We start from the raw sequence: 22,835 nt of genomic DNA on the forward strand, positions 1-22,835 counted from the left end.
ATAATAGTAATAAAATAAAGATAATTAAATGTATTAATAACGTAAAACAGTTATTTTAGAAAACAATATAAAACAGATCCAAACTTATATTTCAGTTATATTAATATACAGTATTTAATATTAAGTTTTAAAAAAAAGCTTTTATAACTCAAATTTAAATTTACGAGTTTTGCAATTACGACGAAGAAAATTCTGCTTTTTGGTTTATTAATAGAACTTTCTATTGTGTAGACCTATGCCTATCTATAGGCGCACGTGTAAGTTACTTAAATTTTCGTAAAATTCGATTTTTTCGATAAAGTTAATTTTTAAAAAATAAATATTTGAACTGAATCATGATATATATGAAACATCTTTTAAAGTTTGAAATGTGATTAATTCTAAATTCTTAATAACTCTTCTCTATCCAAAAGAAAAAAAAATTCTTGAGTCTATTTTCTTTCTGAGAGCTTATTTACAATTGTTTTATTAAATATTTTTGTATATTTTGATCGATCGGAAAAAATGAAGAAATGTCTAAATTCGATCGATTTTTGTTATGTCATTTTGGAAATATTTCTCTCTTCAGAAATAAATTGCTTCTTGAACAATTTAGGTAATTTATCATCACTTTAAATAAAGATTATACATAGACATTCTAAGTCTATCCTACTATCATATATCTTTATTGTAAATTGATATAACTATCAAATTTTTTCATATTTTAACTTTTAATAATACGTATGTCTGGATAGATTTACAAATCTAAAATTCTTGTAGATGATATTCAAATGCGTAGTGTAATTTGAACTATTAATTTCAAATTAAGTTATAATTAAATTTTAGAATAATTGTACAATAATTTATTTTCTATATTGTTATATAAAATTATGTAAAAGTGAAGATTAATCTATCGAAAACAAAGTCGAATGTATGTACTCTCATTATAGATCAATTAAAGTTTAATTTATTTTTTAACATTATTAAAAATGCTAAAGCTTTTTGTTTGAAATGTTTTGTTTAGAGCAAGGTTCTCCTTAAAGGAATTTTTGGGATTGATTGAAAACGGTTTATTAAAAATTATTATTCCAATGGACTATTTATATAATAGTTCAGGATGTAAATTTGCATACTCTAAGTAGATATTTTCTATAAAACGGTGTGGATTTATTTATTTTTAAACTGTATAAGAAAAAAAGAGGGGTCGATGAAAGTTCGAGGAATTTTTGAAGAGGTCGACAGTGAAAAAAGTTTGGAAACTCCTGATTTAGAGCGATAATATTATTTCGTGTTAGGCTATATAAATATTAATATTAAGAAATAAAGTTAGTATCTTTCTAAAAACTAAATTATCAATGCGAATATAAAAATAACGTCTTTTTTTCTTTTAACTCTTTATAAGCAATATTGTACCGTAGCATCGAAAATTGAATCCGCATGATTGAGAATTGAACTTGTATACATGTTCTGGCTCAAAAAGCGTTCCGCTAGCAGTATTTTTTCTATCAATGAAAAGATATACAGGTCATTATAGGACAAGAGATCAGCTTTGACGTCTAGCGTTTATTAATCAATCAATCAAATCAGCATTGAAATAATAAATTTTAAAATTTTTAATTCAAACTGTTTCCGCGTTATGGGTACATCTCATCATGAGTCCAGCCAGATTCATGTAGAGACATCCGGGTACAGACTGCCTATAAAAAATATTCTAGTTTCCTGACTTGAATTTGAACCCAGGTCCCCAAAATGGCAGGCTAACACTTTTACCACCTCTTCGGAGGTCGCAAAAATACGATTAATAATCGATGCGAAAATAGAGTAACTCGGTAATTTACCAGACAAATAATGTATCAGCATTATCTTGAACTTGTTGGTTCGCGATTATAATCGTCGTGTAAATCGCATTCAAAATTGATTTTTAATATCATTTGACTGTTTCAAAGATGTCCCACCTATGGCCAGGCGGTTCCGTTCCCTGAATACTGGGAGTTTTGTCTTGGGTTCGCATCTCGCCACGACGGGCTGGTCACCTGGAATTTTTCGAGTTTTTTCCATGTCTGTAACGCCTGAATAGGGGCCAATTACCCTTAAAAAGACCTCCCAGAAGGCGTTACCCTAGACAGATCGCCCAATTGTTGTGTTGCCGTAACTTAATAAAACAAACAGCTTTAAAGATATTACTATTAATTTACCTACTATTACTAATTTTTTATTAAATAAATATTTATCTATATTTATTTTAAATTAGGAACGTTTTATTTTGGCTTATTGATAATTTTTTAAAGTTTTATGATATTATTTATAATTAAAGTTATTTTTCTTTGCTAAAACATTAAATATTTTATTGAAAAAATGCATATATTATAACATTTACTATATCCGTTTTTACATAAAACCAAATATCTTTGTTATTTCAGGTATTAGTCTATTTAGTTAGTTCGCAATATATTGTTTGCTACAATTTGATTTTTCTACCGTATATTTCATAAATGTTCTCAAATAGAGTTAAACGATTTCTTATTGCGGGGATAAAATTCGAAAAATCGAATTGGGAATATATGGGCCAATTGTACTTTATCCAGAAATATTCTGAGAGAACGCTGTAGGTTGTAATTTGACACCCGTAATGGTTTCATTTTGTTACTTAACTGATCTCTAAGGAATGAAATGACTTTTTGGCAAAAACTGCACTTTAAACAGAATCGTTATATATATAAAACCTTTTTTTACTCTTTCTGTTTTTTAAATGGCTTTTTAAAACCATACCTGCTGTAGGTTAGACCATAATGGAGGCGGCCTGATGGTAAAAGATATATCCGGAACTGACCACAAATGAAAACTTCTGGGGAGTTGCTTGCCCCAATTGAATTGTGGGTCCACGGGTCTCTAGAGAGGTAGGCTGAACCTTAACCATCTCTGTCAACTGCCCGGCCATATATAGGGCTAGAGTTGCCAACTTTATGAAGCTTGAATAAAAGACAAAATATTTTCTTCGTTTTATAGAACTATACGCTACTCGTTAGTTCTTTTTGTTTGTATGTTATGACAACGCAACACTTGGGTGATCTGCCTAAGGGGGATGCCTTTCGGGAGGTCTTTCTAAGAGAAACTGGCCCCTATTTAGGCGTTACAAACGTGGAGAAAACCCGGAAAACTCTACGTGGCCAGCCCGTCCGAGCGAAGCGCGAACCCAAGACTGAACTCCCAGTGTTCAGGGTACGAAAACCGCTTGGCCACTGGTAGGCCCGCTACTCGTTAGACAATGCATTCGCCGCATGCCGTGCTCTGAGACAGCATAGCGGACATGTTAAGATTTTTATATTTTAGGTTCAGTTATGTTAACTTAAGTCTTTTGACGGCCGGATGGCCGAGCGGTCAAGGTGGTAGCCTACCGCTCTGGGGACCCGGGAATTTTTCGGGGGGTGGTCCGACCGGATATGTCGACCCCCGTCTCCACCACCCGGCTGCCCCATTGTGTGCCTGGCCGAACCCATAATTGGCTTGCGATAAGAGACTCTTAGTGCCACAGGGCGGAAAGAGTTAGGTATTTTTTTTAAGTCTTAAAGCTAAACTAGAGAACCTTTGACATAATAGTCTAATCCAGCGTTTCCAAACCTGTCGTTTATACCTAGAGGTACCGTGCGCGGCAAGAAATCTGTGATGTCTGCATATTTAATTTTAAATTAGCATTTTTTTCAATTTATATTTTGGCAATTTAAAATTTTCTACACCCAAGTCTTTAAAAGCTGCTAATTTTAGTGTTTTTATGTACTTTACTATGTTTTATACATTTCTGAAGACTTGGATTCAGTTACAGTATTTTAGAACTGTGAGGCTTCTCTAGATGGCTATGAGCACGGGAGGCCATGTAGAGAAGCCAAATACAGTTTTCCATTCATTTTTGAAGTTATTTAGCCTACGACCGGATCCTCGAGCGGTTAAGGTAACAGCTTACCGCTCTGGGAGATAGTCAAAAAGGTTCAAGGAATTTTTGGGGATCGGACGGGCCATCTAGATGTGTAGAGTTCCGTTCTTTACCACTCGCCCGTCCTATTGTGGGCCGGGTCGAGCCATTAATGGGTTTGCTAAAAAGACCCTCTTAGAGCCGCCGCAAACTACAGCTTTGCGGCGGCGGCTCTTAGTATCCACAAGGTGGAAAGAGTTCAAAAAAAAAAAAAATTACTAAAACAGTTTGACAGTGTTTGTCAAACTGTTGTACAGTGTTAGTGTTGTACAATAAAGTAAAAGTGGAATTATATAATCTATACAAAGTGAATGGCTTCAATGAAATTCCAGAATATAATAATCTTTAATAAAATTGTAATGATTTTGACTATCTGCTATCAAATCGCAATTTCAACATAGAAAAATGTCTAGATTTAATGTAAATTTAATATATTGCGAATTTGAATATTCTTGATCGAGTCTACCAGATAATAGTCGAGAAAAATTCAAAATATAATTTTATCTGAATTCTTTGATATTTCGCGAATAATACGGATCGAGTATTGTTCCCCTTCTATCTTATTGACCATGGTTCAGTCAACAAGGCTTTCAAAAGTATATATATATATATATATAAACAGGGGATTCGCTTTAATAAATCATTTAGATACACATGTATAATGACTTAATATTGAACGAGTTGATCATGACAAATGAATGAATCATTTACAATTCACCGAAAGGAACTGTTCATTATGAATGATTCATTCGCAAACAATGCCTCATTACTCTGTTCGTCCAGGTAACTCGATAACGTATAATAAAAATATTAGTTTAATACATTGAACGAAAAAACCAACAGTAGTGTTGTTCAGTGAAACTTCATCAATTTTTTAATTAATTCTATAGCGTTATAATTAAAATACAGTGCTGAATTGATTATCATTATTTTTCACAAAAACTTTGTAAATATATTTTTCTTAATATTATACAGACAGAATTTTTCAGGTGATATATAACATCAAATTTATAAAATTAAATTTTTGATGTCTCCTGAACCGATTTGTACCAGTAAATCTACAAAATATCAGGACCGTCCATAGGTTAACGAGGACCTTGGGAAAAATAGGTACTTTGGGGCCTACATAAATCGATTATATTAAAAGAAATAAACGAAAAAAAAGTTAAATCAATAAACGTGTCACAAATTTTTTCGATTCCAGTAGAAAGGTGATTTTAAAAGTAAAATAAATTTTATATTCATATATTTGCCTACAGTGTATTATATACATTTTAAAACAAACACTTATTTAAAATTATCTATTATAATACAAGTTTTATTTACAACAGGTTTTTAGATTTATAATCAAGAAGTTCCAAATAACAATGTTTTTTGGATAAAATTAATTAAAATTGTTTATAAAATTTAAAATGTAGTCCGTAATTATTTTTCAAATATTGTTTTATTATTATTATTATTATTTTATTAAACTCTTTCTACTATGTGGACATTAAAAGAATCTTTTAACAAACCAATAATGGGTTTGGCCAGGCCTACAACCTGGCAAAGGACGGCACTCGACATATCCAGACAGACAATTCTCCGAAAAATTCCTGGGATTTTTCCACCCGTCTGGATTCAACCTCGTGTCTCCCAGAGCGGTGGGCCGCCACCTTAACGGGTATACTATAGATTACTCCCTATGGAATTTCGTGTGTTTGGGTATATATCTGAACTCAGGGGACCGAGACGAGTTCAACGATACTCTACTTTTGGACCGGAGACGAAAAATAAAAAAGTTATCATACTTTTTTCGGCGATCGCGCGATGATAGGAAGTTGCGTCGCTCTCCGCTAAGTCGGCCTCGCTATCGCGATTGGGAGTCCCGTCGCTTGCCGTTAAAATTGCCTTTAGTAGACGTTTCCCCCCTTTTTTTACTTTGTTCAAGAACTACCGTGAATCGATCACTAGTTTAGCACATGGCGGCGTGTGGTGGCGCCCATACGAGAGGTCAGTCGGGCCGCAATGTTCGCTGCCATGAGTAACATTAACCGAAATGGCGATCGCGCGATGATCGGAAGTCGCGTCGCTACTCCGCTCTCGTATCGCGTGTTTAACGCTCCGGGAGATGACCGTAGTCCGACGTCACGGTTTGCAGACTTTACCGCAAGATGGCAATACTAGCATCTACGGTGCCGTCTGCATGAGAGCATTAAAAAAGTATGGTAACTTAAAAAGTGTGATAACTTTTTTTATTTTTCGTCTCCGGTCCAAAAATAGGGTACCGTTGAACTCGTCTCGGTCCCCTGAGTTCAAATATATAATCAAAGTCCTGAAATTCCATAGGGAGTAATCTATAGTACACCCACCTTAACCGCTCGTCCTGTTTTTTAAAATTTATTTTGACATCGTATAGAGACAATCTGCTCTTTTTGCTCCTCTGAGCATCTTTACAAAATATCTTCACAAATAAATGGCCCTGAAAATTCTTTAAAGACACGTAATTATTTATAAAATATGAACAGACTCATAATAAATAATTTTTATAACACTCCGAAAAAACAATAAAATAAAATTTTAACTTTGTATTAAACTTAATGTAGTTTTTTTGTAGGGGCGCGTCCATATATTTGGTAGTGGTCACAGTATTTGCCGAAATGTTTGTCATTTGGCGAGCACGCATGTACACACAAATTCTTGCCGAGCATCGGTTTTTTGCAGGAACGACGAATGTTTGTCCAAGATCTAGAAAATGGGCGATTATCAAACAATAATTTGTGTCGCTGTTTTTGTAGTTTTGTGTAGTTCATATCTGTTGCTTGAAAGATGGTGGATGGAATCACTTCATTAAAGCAGAAAAATGTGAACCTGAAAAAGAAAGAAATTTCAACAAAAAAGGAAAATATATTAAAACTGTATTGCAAAAAAGACCAGATGAAACTACATAGAAGAAAATCCAGCAAGGAGTTATGTAACTTTCCAGGCCAAACTTTAAAACTGTGTGTGGCGCACTATCTGTTATCAGATTTCATTTTTTAAAACTTTTTTTGTTATTAATTATTATAAATGGCAAAAAGCTTAATTTTAGGGCAGAGGTGAGTTGTATATAATTAGAAAATTAGAAAAAAAAATGCAAACGCTGATAACGAGCCTCATTAATTAATGAGCCTCAAAATCCTCATTAATTAAGTCCGACCAGACTGGACATATGACAGATGACCATCTTCTACCTTCCCATTTCTTTGAACTTTAACCACCAAAAATTAATAGCATAAATCACCCTAATACACAAATCTCTCTAAAATTTCATAAATTTTTGACAAAGGGTATAGAAGTTATTAAACTTCAAACTGGGTGAACGAAATCGTGCCACCCACAAACACGTACAGTAATATCTGTACATCTCGACATTTCAAGGTGTCCCTAGTTCAAAAATATAAAACTGTAAAAATTACATTTTTATTTGTTTTATTGTTAGCTGAAAATACTCGTCTTGCTGTTCGTATTTTAACGATATTAGGAGATTTTATTTGATTATTCTAAAAATGTGTTTATGGCAATTGCAGAGTCTGACAGTAGTATAAAAGAGCGAAAAACTAAAAATAAATGAAATATTTTACTTTTTTCGGCTTTTTTTTTTTTTTTTTAACTCTCCGGCTGTGGGCACCAAGAGAGCATCTTTCAAGGAAGCTCATTATCGGTCCGGCCAAGCCAAAATGGGGCAACCGGGTGGTAAGGGATGAGGCCCAATATATCTGGATGGCCTATTCACCGAAAAACTCATGGAGATATTTCGAGCCGTTCGGATTATATCCCGTGTCACCAAAAACAGTACACTACCATTTTGACTGCTCGGCCATCCGGCAGTTTACTCTTCTCGGCTTCTGGGTATTAATTAAGACACTCTTTTCTTCATACCCGTGCTCAGTGACCAAGTAGTTAGCCTGCCGTTCTGAGAAAATCGATATAAAATCCGGATGGGTCAAAAATCCCTAGGAGTGTTTTGGAGAATGGTCCGCCGGATACGTCGGGTTCTTTTTCTGACCACTTGGCCGCCCTATTGTGGGCCTAGCCGAACCCATAATGGACTTGCAAAAAAGAACCTCTTAGTGTCTACAAGGAAGAAAGAATAAAAAAAAAAAAAAAAAGAACATTTTCGGTTCGGCCAGGCCCGTAATAAGGAACCGAGTGGTGAGAAATACAGCTCAAAATATGCTGGATAGACTGTCTACAAAAACTTATTGAGATTTGTCCCAGGTGTGATCAGTAACGCATAATGTTGAGTAAAATATCTAACTGGCAAGGAAGTCGGAGAACAGTATTTGTTCTGAATATTTTTGAATAGTGTCTTTAATCAACAAGTCAAACAGGCCATATCTAAACTGGCAAGAGATAAAAATGATTATAAATTCATTGTGACTAATTTTATCGTCGTTATAAAAATACAAGCATATCTCACGAATAAGTGGGTTATGCTTAAAACACACTAACATTAACAACTGTTATCTTTAGCGGTGGTTTCGCTATGGAAAGATATTAAGAACGAAGCCTTGTGGTAAGGATGGAACATCGATGTCGATGTTCTAAGTTCGATATTTGATGTTTCGAAGTCGAACTTCGAAAACATCGGTGATTTGCAGTCGATATTTTTAACTCGAAGTTCGATGTTTTCTTTCGTTATTTTAATTTATACTGTGTTGAAATAATTCGATATTAGGTCAGGATGACGCCAGTTGAAGTTTAATTGAGAACCGACAAATTCAATCTGCTTAAAAAAAAAATTGCTTTTTTTCGCGGAAAGATAACGACGGTTGGAGGGAAAAGACGGAAAACCAACTCATTCCTCGTAAAAACAAACTTTGATTTAACTAACCAAATTGTGTTATATCGCGAGTTTCTCGACAAGTGAAATTTAAGTAGAGAAAAAGAAATAGACGGACGATGAATCGGAACGCCTCTGAGCAGTAGCGGATCCAGAAGAACCCAAAGAATGGCAACTCAAAAATTAAAAATATTTGAATGGTTAATTAATAAAGACCTTTTAGTAACACGTGCAGAGAATGTATCTCAGATAGTCCAATAAATCATATGCATGTATGTTAAAAAAGTTTGAAGTTCGAACAAATAAATTTGAATTTTTATTTATTTATTATTTTTTGCGTCGATAAGGAGGACTTAAAGTCCTATAACATCCCTGAATCCGCCCCTGCCTCTAAGCATAAATACTTGGATTCTTCAAGTTCCAAGACGTCGAAAGCGCTGACTCAAAGAAACTAGCGATCTTGAAGTAGGGTTAGGTCTACCATATTTCAGGAAAGATGTTCCAGGACACTAGAATTATGCTTATATCATTTGGTCTATTAATTGTTGCAATTATGTAACTAACAATTTTAAAAACATTCCTACATTTCATTGAAACGTAATGCGATATCACATTTATAATTATCATTTCAGTTTTTTGTGTGAGCGGCTGAAAATTTTGATTCGAATAGCTTTTTAATTAACTTGGATATAGTCTGATGTCTTGAAACTGATTTCATTACATTTCAGAATGATAAAAAAACGTGGCTCCTTTATCACGAAAAATCCGTGTTTTCAAGTTATTCTCACCACTAATCCTTAAAATTGAATTTTTGTACTCTGTACATTTATGCGAAAATAATTTTCCATACCTCTTTTCATACAGCAGCAACGTATAGTACATTACTTGAGGTGTTATTTTATTAGAATAATTTTCAAACCGCACGATAAATAAGATATTAAAACTCTATTTTAACATTAAACAACGTAGAGTCACATTGATGCGCCAATAACCTTGTTGCTTATAATCTAGACCAGTGATCTCCAAACTTTTTTTATAGCGTAACCCTAAGACAAAAATATTTATAAGTTGTACCACCTATAATATATATTATATTATCGCAAATGATCGTGAGCCTACTTCTTCGGGAGAATGATTGTAAGCTTAGACAGACTGCGTCAGGACACACAGAGTATTTTGAAGGGAAACTTTGCGTACCCCTTGGGATACGCGAACCCCACTTTGGAGACCACTGATCTAGACGAATAACTCCCCAAGAATTTTTCATGGGCGACTTGTCTCGGATACGTCGGACACCGTCCCTCCGCTCTACTACGGACCTGACCGAACTCAGGATAAGTTTGAATGAAAGGTCCTCTTAATGCTCACAGAGGGAAACCACATAGAGTATCTAGAATGAATTCTTCTAAAATTCCCTTTTGAAAGATGAGCAATCCAACTTTTACCAATTTCTCCGTTATCTATTTATGGTTTCGTTATTCCAATAGTACTTTTTTTTTTTTTTTTTTTGGTACTTTCTAGAGAATAAGTTATCGTGTGTTAATGGCTATTCATAATGAGCTGGACAGAACTGTAGAAGAATCACCAGAATAAATACGGTTCGGAGACAGTCCAAACATATGTTCAATTGGGTAATCAAAATGAAATGTGGTGAATCGTCTTCAAAGATGGCATTTATCTACAGGTAAATAGATGTTACCTTGTGAATAAAGGGTACGTTCGTTAAGTCGAACGAGTTAAACGCGTTAGTAACGAATCGTTCGAAAAGTAGTAGTCTCGCTCAGTGCGCATGCTCCGAGGTGATGACGTATCGAACGAAACTCTAACGAAGCTCACGGAGGAAAGAGTTAGTTTACTTCGTTAAGAAAATGGCGCCCGACGATATCGATGTTTCTAGATCTACTCGAGTGTTTAAATTGTGAATTAAAAGGTGAAATGATTGAAATAACTGTCCATCCGAAGCAACCTAAGAAAAATATTTTGGATAAGGCTGCACTAGCAACATTCATATTTTCGATTTTAGAAACAGCCATTTAGTTATAACGAATCGTTCGAAAAGTCTAACGAAACAAGAATAACGATGACGTCATTCTCGTTTAACTCGTTTGACTTAACGAACGTACCCAAAGGTTGTTGGGCAGAAAAGTATTAAAAAAAAAAAAAAAATCGTAAATAATATAATCTGACTTCACTCAAAAAATATTTTATAAATTTTTAAAGTAATATTAATAAAAAACATTAGCTATTTTTAATTGATATTTTGTAGTATACAATTATTGAATTTAAATTTATAGGATTTTGGGCGCCTTAGGAAGTGACGTAGTGTCGCAAACAATGCTTTCGTAGTCATTTTCATTTCTTTATCCTAAGTCGTAAGGCGTGCACATCGTTTCGTGTCTATTTTGAGACTTAAAAGTAATTATTTCTAATTTTATATGTTAATATGTTGTGTGAATTAACTTTACGGACGATTCTTAATTTATTATTATAAGTATTTTTTAAATTCCGTGGTAATAATATATATTTTCAATAGTGCATGTTGTTAGGCTTAGCTACGAACACGTGGCTCATTGTTCTTACTGTTCGTTATTCTTTTGATGAACTTTTTATAGAAAATTAAGTCAGATATATTTGTTAAAATTAAATTTATAAAATTCTAAATGTAAATTTTTAATAATTTAATTTTAGATGCGTTACGTGGCCGCTTATCTTTTAGCCGTTTTGGGTGGTAACAGGAATCCATCTGCTAAGGATGTGGAAAAAATCCTGAGTAGCGTTGGAATTGAAAGTGATTCTGAGAGATTAAGCAAAGTAATTAGCGAGTTAAATGGAAAAGATGTACAGGAGGTGATCGAAAATGGTAAATTTGAATTTAAAACAAATTATGTATGATGTAATTTAAGTTTAAAAGTGAATATTAACTGAATTTTACATAGAGAAGTGATCTAAAAATAAGATCTACATATATAACTCTTGAAATATTTTATTGTAATACTTTTTTGTGCCAATATATATATATGTTCAAAACAAGTAATAATAAGTTTCTCTGACCAATTGTTTTTTTAAGATGAGAGAACTTGAAAATAATAAGATTTTTCAATTGTACAGGAACTGGTTGAGAAAAACACTACAGAAATGGTTAGGATTATAATGACTCATTGGTATAAAAAACTTGAAAGCAAATGATGTGATATATTTGAAATATATTGTTAGAACTTCTCATTAATAATGATATAATTCAACAGCATACCAAGAATGGACAAGGAGAACTAGACTAGTTCATTCTTGGAAGACCTAGCGTACCATCCTTGAAGTCTCATCAATATTATTTTTGAATGTTGTATAGATTACTCCCGGTGGAATTTCAGGACTTTGAGTATATATCTGAACTGAGGGGACCAAGATGAGTTCAACAGTACCCTACTTTTGGACCGGAGACAAAAAATAACAAAGCTATCATATTTACGATTTCTTGCCTTTCACAATGCATTCTATGCCATTTTAGAGTTTTTCACTAGGTGGTGCTTTCTGATTCTTTATACATATTGTCCCTATTAAAAGAGTATTTCATTATCTCATCACGTTTATTGATAATCAAACTTTAACAACTTACATTGCGATTGGGAGTTGCGTCGCTCTCTCTGCTAAGCCTATCGCATGTTTAACAGGCAGTCCGGCAAGCTGGCCACATATTCTAAAGACACATTGGCGAAGACTAAGGCTCCGTCCTATGTGACCACAGGTGGAAAGAATCTTTGTATGCGCAAGCGACTTCAGAGTGGATGTGTGTTGTTTACAAAATGGTGGTGAGATAACTTTGTGGAATGCTTGCTATAGAAAATATGACAAGCATTAAAATGGTAAATTTGTTGGTAATTGTTATCACTAACTAGATACACAACAAATATAAAGAATCTTCATAGAATAATAAGTTTTAAAAAGTTTTATTTTTAAAACATTACATTTATACAAAATCAGAAATTATTAAATTACGTAAAAGATTATTAATTAAAGTACATACAACATATATAGACAATTTTTGTCATTCTATTTTCATTCATCTACAAAATCAGCCATTTTATTCTTTGGAAGCACGAGCGGTGGACAAAGTGGCTTGGTAGCTGCTTCCTGCACGTGCCTGTAGAAGCATCATCTGGTGGTCACTACACACTAAACATGTTTACTTTAGATGTGCACATTTGCTTGAACCAGTTTCTCTGCTCCACTTGGAAGCGCATTCACGCCACCTAAAGACGTAGTCTAAAGAAAACTGTCCATGTGAAAGGCCAAGAAAACAGATTGTACACTCTCCTTCAACAGAGGCAGATGTTGATCCACAGGCACACTGATCATCTGCATTTGGAGTAAGTTCTTTTCACACGCCCCCACGCTCCTTGACCTCAGAGCCTAAGGCCCCTCACCTGCCGACACGCTTGTGGTTGGCTAGTCCAAAAAACAACCTACCCCTACAGGAGGTGACTGTCCCTAGTTAGGCTAATAGAAAACCTTTTATTTCAGCTCAATCGATATTCAAGGCTGCAAGTCCATGCGCAGTTGGATTTAAATACATTACCATGGAAAACTAAAATGGCGTAGAATACATTGTGAGAGGCAAGAAATCGTAAATATGATAACTTTGTCATTTTTCATCTCCGGTCCCTTCAGTTCAGATATATACTCAGTCCCGAAATTCCACCAGGAGGAATCTATACAACAGCCTTATTTTTTTAATACATTTGTGTTTGAAACCTTTCAGCTGAAGATTTTGTTTTTCCTATCTGGGTCCTCTTTATTATGTCCTCTTTTACATTGAATTTCTCTTTCACAAGCCAATACCTCTCCATAGCCCTATATAGGGTAAGTTTGTAAAGTCAAATGAGTTAAACAAGAATGACGTCATCGTTATTCTTACTTTCGTTGGACATTTTGACTGATTTGTTTACAACAAAATGGCTATTCCTAAAATCAAAGATATTAATGTTGCTAGTGCATTCTTATCTGGAATATTTTTTTTAGATTGCTTCAGTTATTTCTATCATTTAACCTTTTAATCCACAACTTAAACAGTTGACTAGATTTATAAACATCAGTATCACCGGGCACAATTTTCTTCATAACGTAAAGTAACTCTTTGTGAATTTCATTTGAAATGTCATCAAAATTGTGCATGTGCACTGAATGGAATGTTTATGACCAACTTGTTGGTAATGCATTTAACTATGACTTTACGAATGTATTCATAGTTAACTCATTGACAGGACTAGCATGCAGGAAAGTATTCCTGTCATGCTGTTTTGTGTTGTGTCCAGGTGCTGTAATAGATTTTGTTTAATGTGCTTATTGAAAACACTGCATTATTAATTTTATCATATAACACTTAAAAGTTTTCATCTGAAATGTGAATCTACTTAAGTATAAAACACTTTCAAAGTATTGTCATTTAATATTTTGACAATTGGTTTTTCATTTTATGATTATAGTAGAATCTCATCTTAATGGATTTTTTTTTTTTTAAGTCCTGCCAAATCAATTTAATTTTGCTTTCTTTTAGTGGATCCATAACTTGAGATAACTGATTTTTTTCTAGGCCCATCTATTGTACATTTTGCTTGGTTTTTTTAAACGAGTGTTTCCAGAAATTTGTAGAGTTTGATGATGCGCTCGTTACATTTGGTATATATACAATTGAAGAATGTTGTGAAAAGTCAGCAGGCTGATACGATTGAGGAGGAGCTACCTAGTGAACATTCTGATGCTGGTCCAAATGTAAGTGCTGAAATTAAGTCAGGCCATTGAGTCTTTCCAAGTTGTGAAGACCTTTCTGACAAGTTTCAGCATAAATGAACAGGATGTTCAGTACATGACATTGCTAATATCAAGCAGTCGTTGTATTCAATAGGCAGAAAAGCAACATCAAAACAAACCAATATAGGCAAAATTTTTAACAAATTGTGAAGTGTTAATGAGCATACATCATTTTGTGGTTATAGTATATACAATTTCTGTCAACTTTATCATACACATGTATGGCATAATGTACTGTACAATATTGTAACATGCGTGTTTCTGTAGAACAGTGATTCTCAACCTTTTTTCGTCACGGTACACTTTTAATAATTTAAAATTTTGGCGGCACACACATTTACTTCGGTAAGTACCGCAGAATGTCATAACAGTGATTTTTAAACGCGGTTGGTTATTTAGGTCACATTGTCTAAACGCTTTGGTAACTACCAGCAGTTACCGGTTACAATTTTCAAATGTGCCCTAGGAAGGTAGAACCTATTGAACTACTTTTCTGACATCGCTTATGTACGGGTATTCGCAGTGGCGGCACATTTCAAAAATCTCGCGGCACTTTAGTGTGCCGCACAGTGGTTGAGAATCACTGCTGTAGAATAAAGAATAGAGATCTCAAGAGACTGAAATTATTCAGTCTCTTGAGATCTCTATTCTTTATTATTGTACTTGAATAATTTCAAGTACAATTATTTCTTATATGTAGGGAATTAAATAATAATTTCCTGAGTGCAGGAAATTTGTTCTTTGTGATATAACAGATTCTTGGATGATTTTTGGCAACCCAAACAATCTGTTAAAATGAGATTCTATTGTAATTACCTGTAGTTAAGTATGTTTCGTTAATTATTACATGTTTTAAAATTACTTTTTATTTATTTACTTGTTTAATTTTTACAATTGGAACTGTCATGTACATGACGTAAGATATCCATCCCCCCATTTAAAGTATAACCTAGATACAAAAATAAAAATAGAAGTGTAAAAAAGCAAGTAAAAACATTTTTTAAAAATTGATAAGATAACAACAGGACAAAAGTATAGAACATTAAGAATTATGAAGTATTCATTTATCGATGCATTTAAAATTACTAAAATCTTTGTGTAATAAATTTTCAGTATTTATCATATTACAAGAGATGCAATAAAAGTTGATATTTGAGAAGTGCTTAGTCTATAAAAGGGAGTAAAAACACATGATGTATTATGGTAGTGCAGTCAGCTGAAATAATCTGTTTAATTTTTTTCATTAGAAATAATTGAAGTGAAGTTAATAATATAGAAACAATAAATATAAATATTTGTTTAATTTTTGACTGTATAAATATTTTATGAAATGCAGGAAAGGCAAAACTTGCGTCAGTTCCTGCTGGAGGTGCAGTAGCTGTTGCTGCTGGAGCTGGTGGTGGTGATGCTGCTGAACCAGCAAAAGGTTTGTATTAAATGTATCTTTTTAAATATTATCAAGTGTTTTATAGCCTGCCTAATAATAAAATTAAAAATTTTGTATATTTAAATGTAGACAATATACTGTAAAATGCTTGTGCTGCCCATAAATTAAATCATAAATAATGATATAATAGAGGATTAAACATCAATAAAATTTATTTTAATTAGTGTCGTTAAGATACATACTTCATATTGTGTTTTCATCGTGTGTTCGATATATCTGCAGTTCATTTTTTGTAAAATTCAAAATATAATACTTAAATTGGTGATATGCTTTAAATCATTGTTGACAAAAAAATTGACATCAAGATGATAGAATTGAATGAAACATTACTAGTATCAACATGGTGATTATAACTGACTACAAATATAAATATCAACCGAAACCCAATGCATAGCAAATAGACACCCATAATTGACATAAATGATCTGGTTACATTTTGGAAATAATAATTATGAGTTAGGAATAAATTTGGCACTATAGATGGTGCCTAACACCTCCCTCTAGTGCCAAATTTATTTGTAACTTATAATTATTATTTCGAAAATGTAACCAGATCATTTATGTCAATTATGGGTGTCTAATAATTTTTTTTTTTTAGCTCTTTTTTGTGGACACTAAGAGGGTCTCTATTAGTAGGCCCATTATGGGTTTGGCCAGGCCCACAATGGGGCGACCGGGTGGAGAGGGACGGGGCCCGACATATCCGAATGGACCATCCCCGAAAAATTCCTGGGAGATTATTCGACCCGTTCAGATTCGATCCCAGGTCCCCAGAGTGGTAGGCTGCCACCTTAACCGCTCAGCCATCCGGCCTACAATGTGTCTAATAATTGACTACAATATAGCAATAGGATTATTCCCTGTAGAATAGTAAAACTTAAAGGAGCCTTTATTACCTTGTAGGACTTCCTTTTGCCTAGTAGTCCAGTCACTTCAGACAAAACAAGGTCATTTCTGCAGAAAAATTTTATGCAAAGTATTTGTATATTGTTTTATTTAGTCATACTAAATGAAATGTCAAAAGTCCCCAGCATTCTGTTTTATAGTGCTAAAAAGTTGCTTACAAGGAGTTTAAAATTGGTTTTTGTAAATATCTGATGTTATTGATTTTATGGCAATGAAGGTACTATACAAACTTGAAGATGAGTAAATTCTCTACAAAAATTGTCCTTATCAATGTTTTGATACAAGCAATAGTTTCTGTGGAAATTCAGCACAAGTTTTTTTACTTGACACCAATTTTTCTAGGTTCAGTATCCACATTGAGATTTGGAAGATGAAAAGAACAATTCCTGTTTAGTAAGAATGCAAGAATTCTATTTTATATCCATCTGTTTCACTTTGGTAGCTCTCAATTTGACAGTGCCCATTCGTTGCTGTAAAATCAATATCAACAAAGATATTTATGAAAACAATTTTAAACCTCTCGTAAGCACCTTTTTAGAACTATAAAACAGAATGCTTGGGACTTCTGACATTTTATTTAGTATGACTAAATAAAGCAATACAGTAGAGAGTCATTATCCGAATCAGTTGGGGACTGGGGTTGTTCGGATAACCGATTATGTACGAAAAAATATATTAATCTGTCCGATGTTGAAATTTTTCTTTGTTGCGTGTCGCTTCGTGTTGAATTTTTGTCAATTTTAAGCCCAACAAAAATTTTTATAATAATAGTCGAGGCTATTGTATAGTTAAAAATTTTTTCTTTATTTTGTACAAACAAAATAAATATATTGAAAAATATAAAAACATAAAAATTATACTTTAGAAGTAAATCTAGTATCAAAAAAGTTTGATTCAGCATGACACAGTTCGACTGGAAAGTGTTCGGATAAACGACTCTCTACTGTATACAAAAATTCAGCTTGCTTAAAATTTTTCTGCAGAAAAAATCTAAAGTGACTGACTATAGATACAGGTGATAATATGATTAGGAACAGATTTGTATTTCAAACTTTTTTATAGAATAATAAAAGGAATTAGGATTTTATTATTTAAGTGTACAATTTTTCAGTTTTAGAAAATTCCATCAACTGATATAAAACTAGTAAAGTACATGGGTGAATGATAGAAATGTATTTTGTTTTCATGACATTTCAAGTTATAAAGTTCATTGAATTCTTCTGAATTTAAAATAAACAGAAAAACTTATGAACACATTATATTAACAGTGTAAAAGTTCCAAATGACAAAGTGCATACATGCATGTGCACACCAATCCTTTTTTGTAGGCACTTGAATTCTTGATAAAAATCATATCATTCTTTATACACTTCTAATTAAATTTAAGAACTATAAACTAAGACATTACATTTTCATAAATTTGAATATTTTAAATACATGAAACAAAGCTGCAGCAGTTTATATAAAAGGATTCTAAAAAACATACTTGATTCCATTAAATTTTTATCTAGTTTTCAGCTGTATGATTTGTTTCCTATCATTTTACTTGTCACTATTGTATCCACTAACCAAATACCAGTCTACAATAGCAAATATTGTGTAGTAAAAGTAGATTGTAAATAATAATGTAAGATATTTTAAAACAAGAATTTCTTTATGCTTATAACTGATTTGATTCTATAAGTTTTCTCACCTTTATATAATGGTTAAAAATTTAATGGTATTTAATGTCTGCAGATTAAACTGACTTTCTCAAAATGTTAATAACAGATTCATCATCATTAATTTAGTAAATATTTATGAATTTGTATTTTCTAGAAACTTATACCAAAAGAACACCTTGGACACATGTCCAAAAAGATATTCTTTCAGATATGCAAATTGTTAACATAATTTGCTTTAAATATATTAATTTAAAAAATTAATTTTTTTTTTTTTTTTTGTTTAGAAGAAGCAAAGAAAGAGGAAAAGAAGGAAGAATCTGAAGAATCAGATGAAGATATGGGATTTGGTCTTTTCGATTAAGTGCCTTTGTAAAACAATTTTTTATATGTTGTTTTAATTGCCAATAAACAATGGCATAATGAAAAATGTTCTGTTAGACTTTTTGTATTAAAAACATTGCTAACACATTCCAGATGCTAAATTTTAAATCAAAAATTGATTAAATTTAAAAAGTTAATTAATATAAAGCGTTAAAATATATTAAATCTTATCTGTTTCTCTTAAATTCGTTTCAAAACTTCAGTTTAAAAATATTTTGCGTATTGAGCGCGATTAAGTGATAGCACATCATAGACGTCAAATATGTACAAAAATATCGAAGAATCGTCGAATCGTAATGGTGATAATTTGAATTCAGTTTAATTAACGTTGCACCAGACTATTTTGCGCTTAACGTAACAAAGATTGCGTGGCTGACAATCTATAAAAGACTAAATTTTCGAGTATTTCTATCGCATGTTGACATGTTGCATTTGTGCATGATTATTACCACATTTTGTAGCACTGATTATCAAGTTTTTAGTAGGCCTATATTCGCAAATTAGTTGCAATTGCCTGCATGTACTGTACAGTACAATACATAAGTTCTACGTGTAAGTTCTAGATTGGTTAAGGATGAATTACTATTTATTGATATACACAGGGTTCCTACGCACCTGGAAAATCAGGGATTTTCATTAGTTTCGGAAAAAGTCAGGGAATATGTCGAAAATTGTCAAAAAGTCGGAATTTGTCTCCTTAACTGCCTTGTTGATTTCGTTTGCTGAATATGGCTGACTAAGCGTAGCCATCTGCAAGCGGCAAGAGTAATGCTGCAATCTTTAATAAGAAAATATACCAGAATCCGTTTTGAATCTGAAATGGCTCTTTTCGCCGTTCTGAAGCCATATAATTTTACAGTTGTGGATTAATAACAGGATAAAACTACTATTATGTAATAGTGTTTAATTTTTAATTTTAATAATTAAGCGATTATAAAAAGATGAATTTATTAATTAGAATAAAAAATAACTAATTAAAAATTAGTTAACAAACTTTTAAAACTTGAAATCGTAATTTATTAGATTGTTCACTTCAAAATAGCTAAATAGATCAGTAAAAATCCGTGATTTAATTGTTTTTCGCGTTTAAAACATTACTATACAACATAAAAAATTATAAATAGCTACCCGACATTTACAGTAAAATGCTGGCGCCGAGTAATAGTTTTTTACATTTGTTGTTACAACTTTTTTTGAAAAGAACTGTACTGCAAGCGTATTTTTCCCCCTCCCGTTAATTTCCGCAACTTCGATACATAGTTTAATAATTAGTTTAACAGAAATGATGTTGGGTAACAAATATCCACTGATTTTGGCAAATTTAGGCATCATACTTGTAATAGATATATTGTAGTTATCGTTTTGAAAATCAACTAGGTAATCCGATAGTTTAACCAATGTTAATTAACATGTTCTTCTTTTCAAAAAGAAAAATGTCCTGGTCAGATCACTCGGGAGTGCGGCAGAAAGGAGATAACCCCGGGGGCACCACGAGGAGGTCAAGGCTCGGAGGATTTGGGTTTCCTCCCCAATTTAGTCCGGAGAGACGCGAATTTCGTCTGTCCGCATTAAATGAAGTCAAACAAATAACACGCCCGATTGTCATATTACATTCTTATTATTTGTATTGTCGATTGTTTATTGTTTCGTCAATAGGTATATCGATATTTTCACAGAAATTTTTGCAATTTATAAATCAAATTCTTCACAATTATATTAATGTATAATTAATAAATTAAATTATTGCTGACAATTTGTAAATTCGTTCTAGCAACAACATTCTCCATTGCAACTTTTTACTTATCCTGTTTTAAATTTACATAAATTCATAAACATTCACTTTTTCTAAACATATTTCTTGTCATTGTCTTAACGGTAACCACAAAGAGTTAATTATTTTACAGAGAAATCTTCGTTTTGTCATCTTGAAACACGTTGTTTTGCACGTGGAACGAACAAGGGAGGGCTTTCTCGTGCGAGTCGTAAAGAAAGTCGACAGCCCGATCAATCAATGATAGGGCTACCAATCAGGGCCGGATTTACCAATCCAGGGGCCCTGGGCACAAATTCGGTGGGGGTCCCCCCTTTAAGAGTAGGCAAATTTGATGATTTAGAAAATGTACACAAAATACTGTACTTTCAATTAGATTTGAACTAGGAAGTTGTAAATTTCATTTTAAAATACGGTTATTGTAAACATACATATATTTTATTGTGTAAAACTAATTATTTTAATTTAACTGAAAAATACCTATGTGAAATTTTTTCCCGAAACTTTCCGATGTTTCATAGGTTTTTTCCCGGGTTTGGTTTTCTCTGCCTGTTGCCCTCATGATTAGGCCACACTAGGCTGTCGCGGTAATAGAAAAAAAATTATGTTTAAACATAATTTTTTTTTAGTTTTATGGGGCCCTGGGCACAGGCCCCAAATGCCCTTATGTAAATCCGGCCCTGCTACCAATTGAGAAGTCAGTGGCGCCGAGATCGCCAGTATATTAATAATTATTAATGTAATATAATTTTGGCCGGATGGCCGAGCGGTCAAGGTGGCGGCCTACCTGTTGGGATGGTCTGTCCGGATATGACAGCCTCCGTCCTTCACCACCCAGCCGTCTAATTGTTGGCCATGCTGAACTTATGGGCTTATATACGAAGTACTCAATCTTTTTGAAGTCGGGGAACACTTACAATATATCAACTTTAACGCAGGGGTGGCAAACCTTTTTGAAATCAACAGCGCACTCGGTCTAGACTATAGTATATGACGTCGTTAACGTTTGCTGATTACATTCCCATACAAAAATTATTTTACATCAGTGGCGTGCCGTGACATGTGATGATAGGGAAGCTGTGTTTCTGTAAAAAGCCGACTTCCAGGGGCAATCGGTTAATTGCGCGTTAGTAATGGTCTAGGGTCCATTCGTACGTGCGTGATGGCGGAAGAGACAAAGACAACAAGTATCTGACAAAAACCGTTTATTTTAACATAAATAAACATACACTATGTATGAAATTGTTTGCTTTAGGACAATCAACTTTTCAGACGTCCTGGGCAGCGATGTGGTTCTTCGATGGTCGATCGAAGGTGGTCCCGAGACAGTGGAGTCGACAAGTCTGTAGGGCACGGGGAGACTTCGTCCGTTAGAGTCGGGGACACGGTCTACGAGTAAGTCCGAAGTGGCACGGGTTACAGGTTGACACAATAGACGAGAAATTTTTTTTTTTTTTTGCGCATTTACACACGGCGTTTTGGTTATTCGGAACGTTAACCGAGTGCCAGGTGTCTTCGATTGTCGGAGAGTATATCAATCTCCGTTCTTTCTTTCATCCATTTCAATTGGTCGTTCTCCCTGAATCACGCTTTCCGAGTGGTTGGTCCCTCGTTACTAAACGTAACGAGACTCTTACCTGGAGCCAGTGCCGTAACTAGGGCGGTGCCAGCGGAGCCCAGGCACAGGGCGCAGACCCTGGGGAGGCGTAGAAATGACCTGGACCAAGTTTTATATCGTAGTTTTGGGGCGTAGTTACAGAAGCTCGCACCGGGCGCATAAAAGACTAGTTACGACGCTGCCTGGAGAGCGAGAAAAGTCAAAATCGAAGACGAATTCGATCTTCCACCGATCATAGGACGACTTCCTTCCGCGATTTATGGTTTCTGCCTGGCAGTTTGATATAAACAATGGGTGTCCCATTGTTTATATCAAACGGGGGGCTACAAACGACTTTTACCTATGTTTTTTTAAACTAATAAATTTTTCTCTAAATTAACCGTTTTTTCGCGTCTTTCGTGACGGGTCAGACCTGTCCGGAACCTCACATTTCCATAAAATTTTTAAACAAATACTGAAAATGACAAAAATAAACAATTTATGTATTTTAGTT

At 33.6% G+C, this 22,835-nt stretch overlaps 1 protein-coding gene across 1 annotated transcript; it reads left to right on the forward strand.

Annotated features, from left to right (window-relative positions):
* The first annotated feature begins 11,083 nt into the window (after positions 1–11,083).
* On the forward strand, positions 11,084–18,999 carry RpLP2 (ribosomal protein LP2). The gene is made up of 4 exons (XM_067281389.1): positions 11,084–11,165; positions 11,439–11,610; positions 15,892–15,981; positions 18,857–18,999. The coding sequence occupies exons 2-4, from the start codon at positions 11,439–11,441 to the stop codon at positions 18,931–18,933; spliced, it is 339 nt and encodes a 112-aa protein (XP_067137490.1). The 5' UTR covers positions 11,084–11,165; the 3' UTR covers positions 18,934–18,999.
* Positions 19,000–22,835: the final 3,836 nt, after the last annotated feature.

This window comes from Centruroides vittatus, unplaced genomic scaffold (genome assembly GCF_030686945.1).
Source record: "Centruroides vittatus isolate TY-2023 unplaced genomic scaffold, ASM3068694v2 contig_918, whole genome shotgun sequence".
Classification (NCBI taxonomy): Eukaryota; Metazoa; Arthropoda; class Arachnida; order Scorpiones; family Buthidae; genus Centruroides; species Centruroides vittatus.